General features: G+C 42.3%; 1 protein-coding gene across 2 annotated transcripts in view; it reads left to right on the top strand.

The window, feature by feature from the left end:
* PPP2R5B (protein phosphatase 2 regulatory subunit B'beta) overlaps positions 1–20,653 on the top strand; it is a 387,315-nt gene that overhangs the window by 340,187 nt on the left and 26,475 nt on the right. For both annotated transcript variants that reach the window (XM_069207984.1, XM_069207985.1), the window contains 3 exons: positions 1,625–1,684; positions 11,567–11,675; positions 13,195–13,248. In XM_069207984.1, the coding sequence (XP_069064085.1) occupies positions 1,625–1,684; positions 11,567–11,675; positions 13,195–13,248 (223 nt within the window). The remainder of the gene's footprint in view (positions 1–1,624; positions 1,685–11,566; positions 11,676–13,194; positions 13,249–20,653) is intronic.

Below are 20,653 nucleotides of genomic sequence, written 5' to 3'. Positions count from 1 at the left end.
TGATTCCAAACGGTGTAACAGCATTGATGCACAGGTTCTGGCAATTGCAGCACTTTATTCCCACTTGCAAAGCCCCAGGACTGGATTGGCACCACTTGGCATGGCAAGACTTGCAACAAGCAAAGTCTAGGTTCTGTTGCAGGATGAAGAGAAGTCTTTGATGTCCCTGAGACTTCAGAAGAAAGGAGGCAAGTCCTTGGAGTCACTTTGGTTCTGGGTTGGAGAGATTCAGGACCAGTTCTTCTCACTACCAAGCAAGGAGTGCAGCAGGTCAGCAGAGCAGGACTCCAGCAGAGTGACAGTTCTTTCAGCAGCAGTCCTTCTTCCTGGCAGAGTATCCGCAGGTCCAGATGTGTACTGAGTTGGTGGTGTCCGAGTTCCAGTTCTTATACCCAGTGGTGCCTTTGAAGTTGGGAAGACTTAAAAGAGAGGCCTTTGCAGTGCATAGAGCCCCTGCCCTTTCTGCCCTGGCTCCATACTCACTGCAGGGGGGTTGAAGCCCTTTGTGCTGGATCTGGACACGGCCCATTCAGGTGTCACCCTTCCTGCCCAGGATAGTCCATCAGTCACACCTAAGCTCCCTTTGTGTGTTGTCTGGAGGGAATGCACAAAAGCCCAACTATCACCCACCCAGACGTGTATTCAGAGACAAGCAGAAGGCACTAGACGGTTAAAGTAAGAAAATGCCAACTTACAATTTAAAATCCAACTTCATCATAAATTGGAATTATAAATTCTGATTTCAGAGACACCAAACATGGGAGTCCCATCTCTTCCCAATTAGAAATTGCACTTATAAAATGTAGTAAGGTAATCCCAATGTTATCCTATGAAAGGGATAGGTCTTGCAATAAGAAACAAATTCAAGAGGTTTTCACTACTAAGACATGTAAAACTTAAACGTACATGTTCCATTTTGTAAATACACTGCACCCTGCCCTTGGGCTTTCTAGCGCCTACCTTAAGGGTGGCTTATATTGATTAGAAATAAGGCTTAGGCCTGGCAAGAAGGTTTAGTTGCCAAGTTGACTTGGCAGTTTAAAACTGAGACATGTTTGAAGGGCTGCTGAAGTGGGTGGCACAATCAGTGCTGCAAGCCCATCAGTAACATTTAATTTACAGGCTCTCGGCACAGGTAGTGCATTTTACTAAGGACTTATAGGTAAATTCAATATGATAATTGTGGATACTCCAATGTTACCATGTTTAAGCAGAGAGCACATATACTTTAGCACTGGTTAGCAGTGGCAAAGTGCCCAGAGTTCATAAAGTCAGAAAAAATGAGGATAGCAAAACAGGACAAAGCTTTGGAGGAACCCAAACAAAGGATTTCACGTCTAACACAATGAAATTTATAGTTATTCCAAATTGTGTGAGATGACAATGAATTCATCTTTCAGGATTAGCTTTTTGAGAGCCCTAGATTGCCGAGTCACTGCTATTGGCACATGATTATACAGGTAATGTGGAATTTTGGTTAATGTTATGATTTGAATATTCAACATCCTTTTCCTTTAGCAAGTATATTCTTGCTGTTTTCTTGTGTTTTACGTTGTGTTCACATGTTCAAACTAATTTTATGAAAGAGAAGAAGAAAATGCTAATGACACCCATCATTATTTAGGTTTGTCTATGAGACCGAGCACTTCAACGGAGTAGCCGAGCTGCTGGAAATCCTTGGCAGGTTAGTCAAGCTCTTTCATATATTAGCATCTTTGTTTCAAAAAGGAACTCTGAGTCCAAATCCGCAAATGTATGTTTTCAGAATGAACCGTTGTATGGTAATGTATCTTCTCTGGATATCCGAAAATCTGGAATGGATCTTTGGGTACCCTGGTTCAGAAAACAGAACTCATGTGTCAACACTACTTGTTGGAAGCGGCACAGGATCATTTGAAAGCTTACATTTTCTGAAACAGAGACGGCTGCTAAATGTTTAGAACCATGTATATATTTTGACTGATTAAGTGCATAATCTATTTTGATGTTTGAATGTTATGTTATTTAAGTTTAGAGCCAACAGAAGTGAAAAATATATAACTTAGATAAGTCATGTGAACTTTCTGTGTTTAAAAACAAAGATGCGCATGCCTGTTGGCATCGGTGCGGATTGTGCGATATAGTATGGCGTGAATAAAAATCAACGCAATAGCTTGACTTTGTGACAGCCCATCTCCGCTTAATGTTGTAGGATTCTGTATATTACCATTCTAACTCGATTCTTTCAGTGAAATGGTCTGTTCAATTAATGGGATGTATCACAGTGTTTACTTGCCTGAACACCCCCGCCCCACCACCCAAACAACGTATCCTTTCTCAGCGTTCACTCCCAAAACATCTCATCTCCAGACTATGTAGATGTCAAATTGAGAGATCTTTGTGTGTACCATTAGAATATATTTTCCCAACTTGAAGTTTTGTTGATTAATTTTACATTGAGATGTGGCTATATTCACATTGGACCTCAACTGCAATGACCTAATCTAAATGGCTTCTTTCCATAACGTTAAGTGCTTTTCTCTCTTTCCAGTGACACTAGTTTATGAGATTTTAGTATATTGTTGAACATTAATGAAGCCCTTGCTAATTCGTGATCAAGGCTGCATTGGGAACCAAATGCAGCTCTCTCAAAGATGTTAATCACTCAGCTTTTTTAAGAAAATAGAAAGTCGTTCATCTTAGGGGGCTGTTATAAACAGTGTTCCAATAGATAATCATTCACTTTAGATAGACACTGTAAATGCACCAGTAGCCTCCCGATCCCATTACAGAAGCACAGAAAATGAGATGCTAATGATAAGTTATTCACCATAGAGGGACCCATTAAATGTGCCACATACTGTTTGACTTAGGTACGGCGTCTGCTATAAAAAGTCAACCAACTTAGGCAACCACAGTGATGTAACTGACAATTGTTTACCTTTGGGGACACATTGAATATATCAATAGACACTAAATAACCTAGGAAGAGCACATTACTTGTTATATCAATAAACATCCCTTCGCTGAGGAGGTAAAAAGTGGTATTCCTAATAGTTAGCCTTTCACCTCATCTACCACCCTAGTTGAGATTCTGCCACCACAAAACAGAAATCCTTTCCCGGCCATAGAACAAAAAAAGTATCAGCTGGTGTTCCATGAGCTTAAAGATGGAAAACGTGTGTTCCACAGGGCAGAAAGGATATAGTGAAGAAATTATGCTCTCTAGCATAAGATGAAGTAGGTCAAATGTGCAACATCATCAAGCGCAAATTAAGGGAGTTGAAAAATGTGTTATGGCGTTGAGCATATGAGGCATGCCCCAAATCTCTTCAAGGAATTATTCTGTATAATAACTTAACTATAATCACCAGAGGCAGGACAGCCAACTGTCAACCATCGCAGGAACTTTGTGGCATCATTTCATGCTTCTATGAGATAATCTCCAAGAATCTGAGAAGATTGTGTTACCTGACAATAGATTTATTGACTTCCCCGTCCAAAGCTAATTGCTGCCTTATACCTGTCAGTCACCAATCCTGCTCCCAAAGGTCGCCAGGCCAGCCATGCATATGAAGCTACTTTTCCCAGTCTGCAAAAAGTAGCTTCCCCTCCTATTTACCAGCCAGATAGTCCACAGAACTTTTCCAAAAGCCTGGAAATCTGCTGTAGTGATCCACTGCTTAGGAAATCTGCTGGATTTAAATAACGTCCACCGGATTCCCATCCTCCCATACCTATTAGAACTTGTGGAGAGATCGCATTAAGCAGTTACAAAAATTTGCAGGGGCAAAAGATTTTAATGCATCTTCCCTTCTTGCCTGGCAGCAACACTGAGCCGGTGATTGGCAGCTTTTTATCAGTGGTGGTATCAGAGAACAGATGTTAGATATTTCATCAGTTTTAGACACTAGTGATTTCATCAGTTTTAGACACTAGTGACCACAACATTCTGATCAATACTCTGATCAGAGCAGGGCTCTTTCTAGGAAGAGCTCAAGTAGTAGTCCTATCCTTTTTCTTGTGTGAAGCCAAGAATTAGAGCGGTGGTGTGCCACAGGAGAAGATTGCCTCCCTCATATTGTTCATTTTGTACTTGCTGCCCCTCTCCATGTTCCCCTATCGATTAGTTGCCTGAATCATCATGTCCAATAATGACACCAAGACTATATTTGGCATGTCCCTTCTGCATGGTAAATGACTCCCTTTTCACAACTCAAGAGATGTAGAAAACTGCTTGGCTACCACTTGTGTGGATGTCCACTGCTTTTCTTTAATTTAATTAAAATGTCTGCTCCCTTTGACACCACCAACAGGAAAAAACATCCTCAAGTCAGAAGTAATGGCCCTCTCATCAGTCCCATCTAAAGGAATCTGAAACTCTGGCTTAGTACTTGACTAACAGATAACAAGAGTGGAAAATCCTTAGTTCAACCAACATAGTAATCTTTGTGTCTCATTTGGAAAGGTTGTCATTTTATCTAGACTAGATGTGCTAACTTGTATATCTAGCTGCTCCTGAGCTGCAACTGGTTCGAGATGCCGCAGCACACCTCTCTGATGCAACAAGACATGAGAATAGTTTACCTGACACCTTCTTTGGCCACAAGTATTATTCCTCATTGGCAGTCCATAGGCCACAGGGTATTGTCATGACAAATGTTTATAGAGCAGTATATCAGAACTCTAGTAACTTTTTGGATTCACTGTTTACTCTGTATTACCCACGGCAGTCCCTTTGGTCTTTAAAGATAAGTCCTACGTGTAGCACCCAAAGCTAGAACAGTGACCTGTGAAAATCAGGCTTTCCTGAAAGCCACTTCCAGACTATTAATTTCTATGTTGCAACACACAAACTCAACCAAATCTGACTACTTTTATGAACCTCCTGAAACCCCGGCTGTTAGAAATTGGGTTATTAGTTGAGAGAAGTAAGTGCCCACCTCGAGTAAAAATCACAGTCCTTGTCAGGATGAACCACTAAAGACACTCAATGAACTTGAGCTCACTCCCCTCTTAGCTATGGCGTAGAGCAGAAATGCCTAACTTAGAGGCAATGTGTAAAGTATTACGCAGTAATACAACATTAGTAAAGCTGACATGTAAAGCCATAAAAATCCCAAAACAAATTAGAAATGAGTACAATTTAATAAACAAAATAACACCAAAATGACAAAAATCAATTACCAAAGGTCACGGTAGAACGGAACCTAAGAACAAAGTACCAATCCTCTCCAGAAGTGCACTTTTAAAGTCCTCCCTCCCCCCGTCCTCCTCCCCCCCCCCCCCCAGACCTTAGAGGAGCTACTAACAAACTCACAGCATAGCTGGCAGAGGTCAACAGGAGGGTCCAGTTCAGGCCCAGTTGCCACTGGGCAGTTGCAGAAAAAGGCCTCTTGTAGCTTGTTGTGTCCCTGTAGCATTAACAGGATGTCAGCTTTATGGCACTTGGAGTACACCTCTTTGTCATGCATACAAAAGGGAGATCAAGTCCAGTCTTCTAGGCTCTTCTCACATTTCAGATAGCACGTTCCCTTCTCTTCAGAACTTCCCCATATCTAGCAGTGTTGTGAAGTGGGTGTCTCGAGGTGACACATTTTTGCCAGGCATAGGCTACTGGATGGGAATGACCCCTGGGGATGCCATAGCCAATGGGTTAAAGGCTCCTGGGGCTAAACCTACTCACTTTGGGCATTTTCAAGATTGCTGAAGTGTTTGGCCTTACTAAATTTGAGCTCTGAGGGCTTAGAATGTGTGTGGGGAGTGTACTATGGTAAGCCTGGTGTCCTCCCATATCTATTACTAAAATAGAGGTTTAGGTAAACCCTATACTCACAGCAAACTCAGATCCAGAATTCTTGTAAATTAAAAGCAAAGCTTTTAGAAACAGACAGTGGATACACACAAAGTTTTTTGGCACTCTGTCGCTCATTTGACGTGCGCCCCAAATGTTATATGTATGTCCAGAAGACTTGTGAAACAGGCAGTGAAACTGTAATGTCAAAGAGTTCTTCTTTGACTGAAGCCTGACTGGCTGGCAGGACATAAGAAGGGCCTTGTCCAAGTGTCAGCTAACATTTGCTTCAGCAGGAGAGGCCTTTTTGAAGAGCAGCTCATGTGTTATATGAAAAACCGTAGCAGACCTGTCAAGCAGGATTTGACATTCAAGCAGCACTTGACATTTTAATATCAAAGAGGCTCCTCCCAGCCTCCCCTGCATATTCTATCAGGTTCAGATGGGTCATCTTTGACTATTTAGGTCAGCCTATTGTTTACTTCTGGGAGCAGTTCTCAACTTACCACAAGGGGAGCCATCAGCTTCCAGGTGACCGGCACTGAAAGGCTTTTGAACCTTTAGACAGAAAAATGTTACTTTCCTAAAGTGCCTTTTCTGTAATAGGCAATAATTGACTTTACAATTAAATTGGATTTTGTTTAACTATTAAAGAGTCTTTGAAATATGTCACTAGCTGTTTCCTAGGAAGAGGTAACATTTCTCAAACTTAATAATGTATCCCAGTGCTCTCCTATGGAACAACTAACCCTGCTGCAGTGAACATTACCTTTTGGGCCTTTTCACTTTAAGAACTTGTTTAATATTCAACTTTTACATGTCCTGTTCTTGAATACCATAAGCAGTAACACCTATTTAGGGGTGATGATAATATTCAAAAGGAAGGTTTGGGCCTGTGAAAAGGCTTATTTTGACAGGTAGAATTTACATTTTAAGCCTGCACAGCCCGGCTACAAGTGGCAGCCTTGTAGCCATATTTGCATTGTCACTGCAGTGGATGGCTCAATGTGTGCTGTATCCACATTTAACCTACAAGGCCTTTGGTACCCAGTAGGTACCATATACTAGGGACTTATAGGCAAGTTAAATATGCCAACTGGGGGTATGTCAGTGTCATAGTATTGGAATAAGGAATAAAAGCACGTTACCGCTGGTTAGTAGGGGTAAAGCGCATAGAGTTCGATAGCCAGCAAAAGAAGCAAAAAATTCAGAGTGACCCCAATGAAAATGTACATTTCAAACACTAGCTTTTTAATAACTGCGTTTTTCAACCTCTTGTGTCTTCTGGTTGTTTGGTTCCATGCTGTTTTACTTGTATCATTGGTTTTAATTCCCCTTGTCCTCCCTCTTTTCCCACATCATGATTCTTTTAATTTGTTGTAGTTAACCCTGTCTCAAGAATGTAGTTGTGTTCAGTAGAAATAAAGCCTATAACATAACATTGAATGGTACAGTGAATATTCGGGAATGCCATTTATATTTTATTGGTACACATTGACTAATGTATCAGACACTCATCCACTGTAGAGATACAAAGGCAATGTGCTTAAATAGTTGCCTTAGAAGACACACTGAATTTACTGATCGGACTTTCTGTGAACTACGGTTGCATTTGCAGTCCAATCAATGTAGAATGTGTTGCTTCTATATATTAATGATGTCCCATGCCAGAATCCTGAGATCGTAGGTGATATCCACCAGTTATTAGAGCAAAGGCCACCATAATGATGTACAAGTGCAGAGTAGAGGAAAAATTCCGAAAAAGTGTACAAGCTTGGATGTCCTAGAAGGGTTCTATTGTATAGAATGATCCTAGTGCTTAAGGTTAATAGTCCTTGATAGAGAGCACAATGTGGACCTTTTGAGCTCTTTTGTGAATTGACCACAGATGTGGTTGACTTAAAGTAACGAGTTGTTATTCAATAGTTAAGGCGCATACATTGAGATGGCTTGATTGTAGGTTTTTTTACTTGCTCACACCTTTGAAGCTTGGTTGCTGGTGTTATATTGACCACAAAAGATATGTTTTACAGCTTGCATCAGTTCTTCTGAATCTAGGTGTTTAGCTGTTAAAGAACAGCCAGTGTAAGTTAATCATGTTCAGTGAGATGTATTATATTTAGTCTCTCTTCATTGCCTGTTGATCAGGCAGTCACTGCTCTTTATGGCTGCCAGGTTGGTGACAGGGATGCAGTGGTAGGGGAAGGTGACGGAGATGGACAGTGCTGGCATCTAGGTGTGTGAAGACCCAGGCTTGCATGGAGGCTGAGAAATGTGGTTCCCATAAGTCGGATTTTACTTTGAAAAGCATAGAAAGCTTATGCCTATGTATTTTGGGTCTTGTTGTTGTTGTGGCTTCTATCTACAATCTGAGTGATTGAGGTGCAGGTTGCTCACTGGGACATTAATCATTTTAGGCTCATATCTAAGAGTCATAATTTGTGTTGTGTGTTGTTGGAGATACGAACATATTCAGGTATGTTTTGATTAGGTTTATTAGTGGAAGATTGTGCTCAGGTTTCAGGTAGCAATAGGTGTGATGGTAGGCAAGTCTTCTAACAGTTCCCTGGTGTGGTTTCATATCTGTCTTTTTTTTTTAATTCTGTGTGCAAGAGCAAAATAACGAAAGTATTTATTAAACAGTATCCTGTCTGTATATGAGCATTTTGTGATGCCATATTCATTTTAACCTCTATTTTTGTATACATGTGTTTGTATGCCCATGGTTCATTATACCTATTGGGAAGTAGAAGACACAAAGTGCAGTCAGCACACATTGCTCATTTTATAACTTTTATATTACGCTTACCTTTTAATTATTTTAATTGAACTTTGTATTTTGATTTGTCTACCTCCAAGAATACAACAGAACAGATTCATTGATTGGCATGTTAAGTTTTTAGCAACCCTCTATGATGCTTTAGCATACTTAACTTTGACCTTTCTACCTATGTAATTTCATGTGCTTTATTCATTTTGTCTGCAGCATCTCGTCCCGAATATGGACATATATCACTGTATATGTGATCTGTATTTTTGTACACTAATAAAACATTTTGTAGATAAAGAAAAAGCAAATGCATGACTTCATGGCCATATTAAAATGCATTAATCCTCTCTCCCAAGACTCAAAGTTTGTGATGCCTTACATGACACATTTAGTTCAGAAACATGGCTGAAAGGGTTGAAGGTTTTTCAAAGGCATGTGTCCTTATTTTCAGAATATCCTCTAACATAAAAGTGAAAGACTTGTATACACCTAGTTTGATAGAAAGAGCAGCATTCGCCCAGATGTCAAAATTCATTGAAGAGAATTCCATACTTTCAGACTACCAAACTGGATTTTGCCCATTAAGAGGCACTGAATCGGCACTCATTGCAATCTGGGATGCTCTTAAAAACATAGTCGACTGCTATGGAGTTGCTGCACTACTTCTCTTGAACCTCTCAGCTGCCTTTGATACGGTTGACCATGACACCCTAATTCAGAAACTCCACGAAGCCGGCATAGAAGGGACTGCTCTCGAATGGATTACATCCTACCTTCAAAACAGAACTAATGTTATCTATTCTCCCCCTTCTCATCCAAACCCTATCTCACAAAAGCTGGGGTCCCCCAAGGATCAATCATCTCACCTTTGCTTTTCAACATCTACATGATATCATTACCAGAACTGATTAATGATTTTCAACTTGCATGCTACAACTATGCAGATGACACACAAATACTACTCGAATGGAATGCCTCAAAGACACTGAAAACTCACAAATCTTCAGTTGTCTCAGAGTTGTTGATCAGTGAATGACTTAGAGCGATCTCAAACTAAATGCCTCCACAACAAATACTCATATGTGGTGACTGGAAAAATTATGACCCATTGTGCGCCTGGCCTGACGATCTCGGACCACCTCCTCAATTATCCATGGAAGTTAAAAACCTCAGAATTACCATGGACTCCAAGTTAACTATGAATGCCCAAGTGGACAAATTAGCACGAACAAGCTTCATCACCTTGAAGACTCTGCGACTCATCTTTCCCCACCTCGGATTTCCACACAAGGTGCAGGCTACTATCTCTCTTGTACTATCCAAACTGGATTATGCCAAAGGCCTCTACCATGGATCATTTCTATCTATTATGAAAAAATTACAACGTATTCAAAACTCCGCTGCCATGCTACTAACACCTGTAAAGCCAAAAGCCTACATCTCCCCTGCCTTGAGAGAAACCTCCACTCAAGATTGGCACCCACCTTAGAACACCACCATACAAGAAAAAGACTGTAGATGGTACATCCTTCTCTGTTCAAGCAGCCAAACTATGGAATTCATTACCCCCAAATAGAAGATCCACAGATAACTATCTTGTCTTCAGAAGACTACTCAAGAGGAAGCTCCTTCATAACCACCATATTCAAACAGCAATGGACTGCGTATGCCTGTGTTGCTGATGATAAATATTTTTAATCTGAATGTGTATGTTCTAGATATGTATAGTTCTTTACGAAATATGTATTGCTACAATGTCATAACAGTAAATTACACACATACTCTTTAAACCTGTTTAACAAATGTATATTTACTCACAATTAAATATGTATATGTATGTGAATGTGCGTGTGTGTGTATATATATATATATATATATGTGTGTGTGTATACATAAAAATAAATCCAATAAAATCTATAAATAAAACTCAAATTTTAAATAAGTAAATTAAAGTTTAAAAAAATAATAATAATAATAATGAATATATAAATTAAAGAAAAATAAAATAATGATTAAAAAAGTATTTATAAATAAAATTATAATTAAATAAACCTAACATAAATTTACTCTCTTGTAAGTTTTACTGTCTACCCATCACCATATGTCATGTCTCTATCAATCTATCCTCCATCCCCACTCTGACTCATCCCAAACCCATTTTACCACTTTCATCTCCAAAATAACCCTGCCTAAGGTCTTCCCTCCTCTTCCACATCTAGCTCACCCAAACCTCACTTTACTACCATGATATCCCAAACAACCCTAATGAATTCTCCCTCATTTATCTCACTTTGACTCATCCAAAACCCCTCCTTCTACTATGAGCTCTCTAACCCTTTCCAAAGACTCTTCCCTCCTCCATCTCTCCTTTACTCATCCCAAGCCTCATCTTATTACTATAAACTGACAATTAACAATTCTGGATTCTTCCCTCCTCTATCCCTCCATTACTATAGTCAATCCAACTAATAAACTCACATATCCTCTGCTCAAATTAACTCCTATTAATACTAAAACTGTACTCCTAATTCCCTATACTAATCCACCACTAATTCCTCTTGGGTTCAGGAGTAGAGTGCTACTCAGCGAAAAGCACTTCAACGCCTTGCCAGGGGTAGTAAGAGCTATATAAACACTATTACAGTACAATACTCTGAGGAGTGTCCCGGTGTCAAGCACAGGTCAGCTATAATAGGAGATCCCGACCTCTATTCCTGCATCATGACCTAAATATTGTCTACAGAACTATTACACATTAATAATGGAAAATGAGCACCCAATAGGATGATTTTTTGTAGATTATATTCATGGCATCATATTGATGCAAGTTATTTTTGTACATAATGCTCTAGCATCCAACCGTTTCTAAGCTGTTCAACATACATTGAGAATTGTATGGCTTTTATATAATTGAGAAGATAACAGTTCTATTTTGTGCATTCATTTGTTTAGGTCCAAGAATAAAGCAATATATTGAGCCTATAGGGCAAACTAACATTTATTTGTATTACTTTCTCTTACAGCATTATCAATGGCTTTGCACTTCCTTTGAAGGCAGAACATAAGCAATTTCTAGTGCGGGTACTACTGCCACTGCACTCGGTCAAATCTCTCTCAATATTTCACGCACAGGTATGGTTTTGCTGACCTATTCACATCACTTCTGCTTGGCAAGACACGTCCATTGATTTTACTGACGTTGGAATTATATTGCCTTCTGATTGACTGTTTAATAGTTTTGCAGGACCTTTTTCTGAATTGGTCTGGCACAGTTCATTTAGCCTATGGATACAGTAAATCAGAGCAAACTGCACCATCCCAGATAAACCCTACATTGCGCTGTCACAAACAATGTGACAACAGAGTAGGCCACATTATAAATGATAAGATATCAGCTGCCAAACCTCCTGCATCCACTGAACAAAAGTAGGCCATCTGTTCCACCACCATACAACACTGGCCAACCCAAGATTTCATCACATTCTCATACTGCAGAAGAATATGTAGCATAATACCACGTATGACAATACATCATGAGACCATACCAGCTCTAATCATACTACACATCCATCCATGCCCCATCAACATAACGCCAGCCTTTGACAGAAAAACACCTAAGCCCATTAGTGCACACATTAAAACTACCAAACCACACATCACCACGTTAGACCATACTACAGCTAACACAATATCTCACACAACCATGACATATATCAACCGAGACAAAATGACAAGCATGCCACATATTGAAATAATCAGCAACAAAGTTCTCTGCAGCACATGCATAACCAGCAAACCGGACATGATTACCCAATGCCCCTTGTTGTAATAATCTGAGGCTACTCTTTATACAACACACAACACCTGCTACAAGCTTCCTACACACCAGTTAAAGTAAGTGAAGCATAGAACCATCCAAACACAGCACCATTAAAGAAAATAAAAAAGCCCACAAATCACCAAGCCCTTGCCACTCTTCATAGTACATGACAATATTACCCCATACCAGGTGCCAAAACAACACACCAGTTCAACTGCAAAGCACGCCACTAATACCACAACACCACAGTATAGGTACCAGACATATCCAACCCACTACATTACCACAGCACGCCATTCATTGTACTTATCACTCCAGACTCCCACTCAAGTAACATATCCTACTCTACCCAACAACATCCTATACCAAACAAACTCCACCTACATATCACATCACCAGCACAAGAACTGTAATGAGTTGCTCACATACAGGAGACACCTATACTCACCGGACAAGGCTGAATTACCAGTTTAGAAATGATTGCAAGTTGTAGTTGGTAAAACATAAAGTCCCTTGGGAGCAACATTTTTTTCTGCAGCCATCACTAGAAGGCTACATTCCAAATAACACTAAGATACTGCTATGAATAGCTAATATTGTGCAATGCAAACATTCCGAAGGTAGCTACTGTGTTTCAATTATATGAGCTGTTTCTAATCTGCTACTGTCGGATAAGATGATACTTGTATTTTAATGTTTTGCTAGACCAGTGAGTCAGGTTGCTTCCATAAGTCCTTGTGTTCGCAAAGCCTCTGTTCCCCACGCTGCTGGTCTAAATCCTTCTTGGTTGTGAGTCAATAGCTGGTGCTTTCTGTCTCTTGTCTTCCTCAGCTCGCATACTGTGTGGTCCAGTTCTTGGAGAAAGATGCTACCTTGACGGAGCATGTAAGTAACATCCAGTCAAAAGAATGATGGAACTTTAGGTGGGTAGCGATATGGATTGATAAGTGGATTGAAGGGCATGCATTTGTTGGAGCTGTGGACAGACTCGCATGTTTTCAGTACTTTTCAACAAGGCTATTGTAGGAATGTGAAGTATTATATGGGGTGGGGGTTTAGTCCTCACCATGTAATACTCTCACAATACCCCAAAGATGGTCCTTGGATTCACACTAGTAAATCCTTAGCTCAATCCTGGTAGTGTGGCAAAGAGCAGTTGGGCTTTACTTACAGGAACACGTGTTAAACATTTCAGAGCACCAACATGGATGATAAGTAATTGGCACTACTTGAAAGAAATCCAACACCAATTTATAAAAAATAGAGCTTATTTGTATATAAATTTAGACACCAGAACAAATACAATTGGGTAAGTATAACCGGAGTTATGGATTTTAGAAGCAATATGAAATCGCAGCAGCACTGGCATTTAAATGTTGCATTGAAGTCTATGGGAGAAATGTCACTTGTTGCAAAAACACACTTAGCAAACGAGTTGCATGTAACCGTTTTGGGATTAAGGCTCTGCAGTCCCTAGGACCAGACCACGAGTGAGTGCTGTTTTACCTGGCCCGTGGCTTCCAGGTGCAGAGTTGTCCTGGCTGTCTGTGGTGCTTAACAGGACTGGTGTTGGAGTCAATGGCAGGGAGCCACTGGTGAAATTCGACCAGTTGTTAGTTGTGCTGTGGGGGTCCCTTACAGGGTTAAGGTTGTGCAGGTCCTGGAACTAGGCCACAGCATTCAGTTCACTTTGCCCTGTTCCGTGGAGTCGGGGTGCAGAGTTGACCTGGCTGTCTGGTGCTGAATGGGATTCGCACTGGTGCTGACTTTAGACGCTTACACGATGTCGCTGGTGAAGGGATACAAAATCTCAGCTGGGGCTGGGTTGCAGATATCATCTGCGGCGTCGAATGTGGAGGATAGTTACTGGACTGGAAACCAACAAGCCTTGACAGCAGTCAAGGGTGCAGAATTCCTTTGAGAACTTCCCGAGGTCTGAGGGAGCAGTGTAGCGGCCTGAAACTTGGAGGCAGGCTTGACTATGACTCCCAGATGACACTGGACCACCTGGTTTTCGACGATCTCACAGAAGACCTAATGGCCGATGAATATTTGGAGTCTGCTGTTGCTTTTTGCCTCCAGTCTGCAGTCGTTCAGATCTGAGATTCTGATGTCAGCAGTGTCCCTTAAATCCTGCATTTAGGGGCGTTAGGAGTGTGGAGACTAGTGGCCAATGGGCAGCTATCTCCTACAGCTAATCCACCCCTGAGGTTACCACATCCGGTGGGACAGGTCACCTTTAGTTACCAAGACCCCTCTATTCAGCCTCTCCTAAGATGGCAGAATTCAAAATTTAGAGCACAGTCCGGGCTGCTTATCCTAGAGGTGTGGTCGGCCTGCTGTCCTGCATACCTAATTTGCTACCTGTCAAAGAGCAAATGTGCCCAGTGGGCAGGGGGAGGGCTGTTTCATCCCTGGAGGACAATACTGATGGGTATAATACCTTAACTATCAATTATCAATTACCATGCAGTAACACCACACCAGTCTTCTGCATATTTACTGAGGAAATACCGTACTTGCCAGGACTGGCCAGTGTAAAACCGCACAGAATTTGCAGTTCCATGAGGTTTAACCCATGTATTTACCACCTGCTATGAGCAAATGGTAAGTAGATGTGGTGGCTACTTTGTGGGAAGGCGGCTAGGGGAAGGACTGTGTGGAGTAGCGGGAAGTTAATACTAAATTCTGGCTGAAGAGCATTTTTTGACCCCCCACCTTCCCTCTCCCCCACTACAAAACAAAACAGGAAAAGGTGCTGTGATTTTACCAGGTGCAGGTACAGCCTGGTAAAATGAGGTCTGGTATCACAACGAGGGGCGTAGCTTCAAAGGGGGTGTCTGGGGTGTTACACCTTTCTAATGTATTTTCTGGTGAATAATTTGGTACAGGTGCTTTCAGTAGAGTATGGTGAGGTGTCTGTCGAAGTTCACCTGGGATTTTTGCAAGCAAAGATTGACAAACACACACACACACACACTTTCTCTCATCTTTGTTGGAAGTCCTAAATGTTGATCATTTTACAAAATATTGTGTTTCTCTTACTTCGCTCTCATTCCAATCCGCATTTCTCTCCCTTTCCACTGCCCCTTGAGCCCCTCTCATGCGCCCTGCTTGTCGTATAATTTTTTTAAATATAACTCTGTGTTCGATGGCATCTGTCGCTGTAGATACACATGGTATGCATGAGCTCGCCATCTGGTGTTGGGTCGGAGTGTTACAAGTTGTTTTTCTTCGAAGAAGTGTTTTCGAGTCACGGGGCCGAGTGACTCCACCTTCTGTGCTCATTGCGCATGGGCGCCGACTCCATCTTAGATTGTTTTCTTTCCGCCATCGGGTTCGGACGTGTTCCTGTCGCTCCGAGTTTCGGAACGGAAAGATAGCTGAAGACGGAAGATTTTCGACGGTATCGTTGCGATCCGGTTAGAGATAGACACATACGACGACGCGTTGAACATCGAAGCGCTTCGGTGCCCTTCGGGGTAGATTTCGGCACCCCGTCGGGGCCTAGTCGGCCCGACCGCGTGGAGGACAACGCCGATGGAACGGACCCCGTTTCGATTCTGCCCCGAATGCCACAACAAATATCCTTATACGGACCTACACTCGGTCTGTAATCTGTGCCTGTCACCCGAGCACAGCGAAGAATCCTGTGAGGCCTGTCGGGCGTTCCGGTCCCGAAAAACTCTGCGCGACCGTCGAGCGAGAAGACTGCAGATGGCGTCCACGCCAAAAGAGCGTCGACAGTTCGAGACAGAAGAGGAACAGGAGGAATCCTTTTCCATCCAGGATTCAGACTCCGACGAGCTACACTCTACAAGAACTGTGAGTAAGACGTCGAGATCAAACCTTAAAAAAGGAAAGAAGGCCCAGGGGACGCCACTGCCAACCGGCCATGGCTCCACCCAAATTCTCGGTGACCAACAATCGGCACCGAAAAAGGCCCATTCAGTGTCGAGATCGTCCGACTCCGGTCGAGACACCGGCACGCAGCCTCCTCGAGACCGAGAGAGTGCTAAACAGAAGCATCGACACCGAGATTTCGGTGTCGACACGGATCGACGCCGAGACAGTGGCGCCGAAGACCATAGAGGCCCAGAATTTTCGGCACAGAAAAAGAGGAAGGTTACCTCGGAGCCGAAAAAACAATCGACAGGGTTTTCGGAGCCGAAAAAAGCGACATCAGACCCTGTTTCTGGCTCCTACACTGAAGAGCATTCTATGTCTTCTCAAATGAAGAAACATAGATTTGAACAAGAACTGCAATCCACTGACGTGGATCACACGCAAAAGCGTATCTTTATTCAGCAGGGGACTGGGAGGATCAGTACCCTTCCACCTGTCAAACGAAAGAGAACGCTTCAGTTTACTCCTCAGCAACAAACAGCACAAAAGGTAACACCTCCTCCCTCGCCTCCACCTGTAACTCCGGCTTCGCCAACTTACACCCCGTCACATTCGCCAGCTCACACCGCCATGAGCCACGATGACCAAGATCAGGATGCGTGGGACTTGTACGACGCACCAGTGTCTGATAACAGCCCAGACACATACCCAACTAGGCCATCACCACCGGAAGACAGCACAGCCTACTCACAAGTGGTGGCTAGAGCAGCACTATTCCATAATGTGGAACTACACTCGGAACAAGTAGAGGATGATTTTTTATTTAACACCCTCTCCTCAACCCACAGCTCCTACCAAAGCCTGCCGATGCTCCCAGGCATGCTACGCCATGCAAAGGACATTTTCAAGGAGCCAGTTAAAAGTAGGGCAGTGACGCCTAGGGTGGACAAAAAGTATAAGGCGCCTCCTACGGACCCCGTATTCATCACCTCTCAGCTGCCACCAGACTCTGTGGTGGTAGGGGCTGCCAGAAAACGGGCAAACTCACACACTTCTGGGGATGCACCTCCCCCAGATAAAGAAAGTAGGAAGTTCGATGCAGCCGGGAAGAGGGTTGCTGTCCAAGCAGCAAACCAGTGGCGCATCGCAAATTCACAAGCGCTGCTAGCGCGATACGACAGAGCCCACTGGGATGAGATGCAGCATCTCATTGAACATCTCCCAAAAGATCTGCAAAAAAGAGCAAAACAGGTTGTTGAGGAGGGTCAAAACATTTCCAACAATCAAATACGCTCCTCCATGGATGCAGCAGACACGGCCGCAAGAACCATTAATACGTCGGTTACCATCCGTAGGCACGCATGGCTCAGAACGTCTGGATTCAAGCCAGAAATTCAGCAGGCAGTGCTTAACATGCCAGTAAACGAGAAACTTCTGTTCGGTCCGGAGGTCGACACAGCCATAGAAAAGCTCAAGAAGGACACTGACACTGCCAAGGCCATGGGCGCACTCTACTCCCCGCAGAGCAGAGGATCTTATAACACCTTCCGCAAAACACCTTTTAGAGGAGGGTTTCGGGGTCAGGCCACACAAGCTAGCACCTCACAGTCCGCACCGCCCACCTACCAGGGACAGTACAGGGGAGGTTTTCGGGGCCAGTATAGAGGGGGGCAATTTCCTAGGAATAGAGGAAGATTTCAAAGCCCCAAAACCACTACCAACAAGCAGTGACTCACACGTCACTCACCCCTCCCACACAACACCAGTGGGGGGGAGGATACATCAATATTACGAAGCATGGGACAAAATAACTACAGACACATGGGTCCTAGCAATTATCCAACATGGTTATTGCATAGAATTCATGCAATTCCCTCCAGACATACCACCAAAATCACAAAATTTATCAAAATACCATTCACAGCTTCTAGAGATAGAAGTTCAAGCACTACTGCAAAAAAATGCAATAGAATTAGTACCAAGCACACAAATAAACACAGGAGTTTATTCACTGTACTTCTTGATACCAAAAAAGGACGAAACACTGAGACCAATTCTAGACCTCAGGGTAGTAAACACATTCATCAAATCAGACCACTTTCACATGGTCACACTACAAGAAGTGTTACCATTGCTCAGAAAACACGACTACATGACAACCCTAGACCTCAAGGACGCATATTTCCATATACCAATACATCAATCACACAGGAAATATCTAAGGTTTGTATTCAAAGGAATACATTACCAATTCAAAGTATTGCCTTTTGGTTTAACAACCGCTCCAAGAGTATTCACAAAATGCCTAGCAGTAGTCGCTGCACACATCAGAAGGCAGCAAATACATGTGTTCCCGTATCTAGACGACTGGCTAATCAAAACCAGTTCGCTCACACAATGCTCAAACCACACAAATCAAGTCATACAAACCCTCTACAATCTAGGGTTCACCGTCAACTTTGCAAAATCAAACATTCTGCCAAGCAAAGTACAGCAATATCTAGGAGCCATAATAGACACGACAAAAGGAGTAGCAACGCCAACTCCACAAAGGATCCACAATTTCAACAGGGTCATTCAACACATGTCTCCAAACCAAACAATACAAGCAAGAACAATACTACAGCTCCTAGGCATGATGTCCTCATGCATAGCCATTGTCCCAAACGCAAGACTGCACATGAGGCCCTTACAACAGTGCCTAGCCTCACAGTGGTCTCAAGCACAGGGTCACCTTCTAGATCTGGTGTTGCTAGACCGCCAAACTTACCTATCGCTTCTATGGTGGAACAGTATAAATTTAAACATAGGGCGGCCTTTCAAAGACCCAGTGCCACAGTACGTAATAACAACAGATGCTTCCATGACAGGGTGGGGAGCACATCTCAATCAACACAACATAAGAGGACAATGGAACATACATCAAACAAAACTGCATATAAATCATCTAGAATTATTAGCAGTTTTTCAAGCACTAAAAGCTTTCCAACCAATCATAACCCACAAATACATCCTTGTCAAAACAGACAACATGACAACGATGTATTATCTAAACAAACAAGGAGGAACACATTCAACGCAGTTAAGCTTGTTAGCTCAACAAATATGGAAGTGGGCAATCCACCATCAAATTGGTCTAATAGCACAGTTTATTCCGGGGATCCAGAATCAGCTGGCAGACAATCTCTCTCGAGATCACCAGCAAGTCCACGAATGGGAAATCCACCCACAAATTCTGAACACCTACTTCACACTCTGGGGAACACCACAAATAGACTTATTTGCAACAAAAGAGAACGCAAAATGCCAAAACTTCGCGTCCAGATACCCACACAAGCAATCCCAAGGCAATGCCCTATGGATGAACTGGTCAGGAATATTTGCTTACGCTTTTCCTCCTCTCCCTCTCCTTCCTTACCTAGTAAACAAATTGAGTCAAAACAAACTCAAACTCATTTTAATAGCACCAACGTGGGCAAGACAACCCTGGTACACAACACTGCTAGATCTGTCTGTAGTACCACACATCAAACTGCCCAACAAACCAGATCTGTTAACGCAACACAACCAACAGATCAGACACCCGGACCCAGCATCGCTGAATCTAGCAATCTGGCTCCTGAAATCCTAGAATTCGGACACTTACAACTTAGCCAAGAGTGTATGGAAGTCATAAAGCAGGCCAGAAGGCCATCCACTAGACACTGCTACGCAAGTAAGTGGAAAAGATTTGTTTGGTACTGCCATCATAATCAGATACAACCACTAGAGGCAACTCCAAAACATATAGTAAATTACTTGCTCCATTTACAAAAAGCAAAGCTAGCCTTCTCTTCTATTAAAATACATCTTGCAGCAATATCTGCATACCTGCAAACTACATATTCAACTTCCTTGTATAGGATACCAGTTATCAAAGCATTCATAGAAGGGCTTAAAAGAATTATACCACCAAGAACACCACCTGTTCCTTCATGGAACCTAAACGTGGTTCTAACAAGACTCATGGGCCCACCTTTCGAACCCATGCACTCTTGCGGAATACAATTCCTCACCTGGAAAGTTGCCTTTCTCATCGCCATTACATCTCTAAGAAGAGTAAGTGAAATTCAAGCGTTCACAACACAAGAGCCTTTTATACAAATACATAAAAATAAGGTCGTCCTACGACCTAATCCAAAATTTTTACCAAAAGTTATTTCTCCATTCCATCTAAATCAAACGGTAGAACTACCAGTATTCTTCCCACAGCCAGATTCTGTGGCTGAAAGAGCACTACATACATTAGATGTCAAAAGAGCATTAATGTACTACATTGACAGAACGAAGAACATCAGAAAAACTAAACAGCTATTTATTGCATTCCAAAAACCTCATGCAGGTAACCCAATATCAAAACAAGGTATAGCCAGATGGATAGTTAAATGCATCCAAATCTGCTACC

The sequence above is a fragment of the Pleurodeles waltl genome, chromosome 9, assembly GCF_031143425.1.
Source record: "Pleurodeles waltl isolate 20211129_DDA chromosome 9, aPleWal1.hap1.20221129, whole genome shotgun sequence".
Classification (NCBI taxonomy): Eukaryota; Metazoa; Chordata; class Amphibia; order Caudata; family Salamandridae; genus Pleurodeles; species Pleurodeles waltl.
This window is presented reverse-complemented; position numbering and strand designations above follow the sequence as displayed.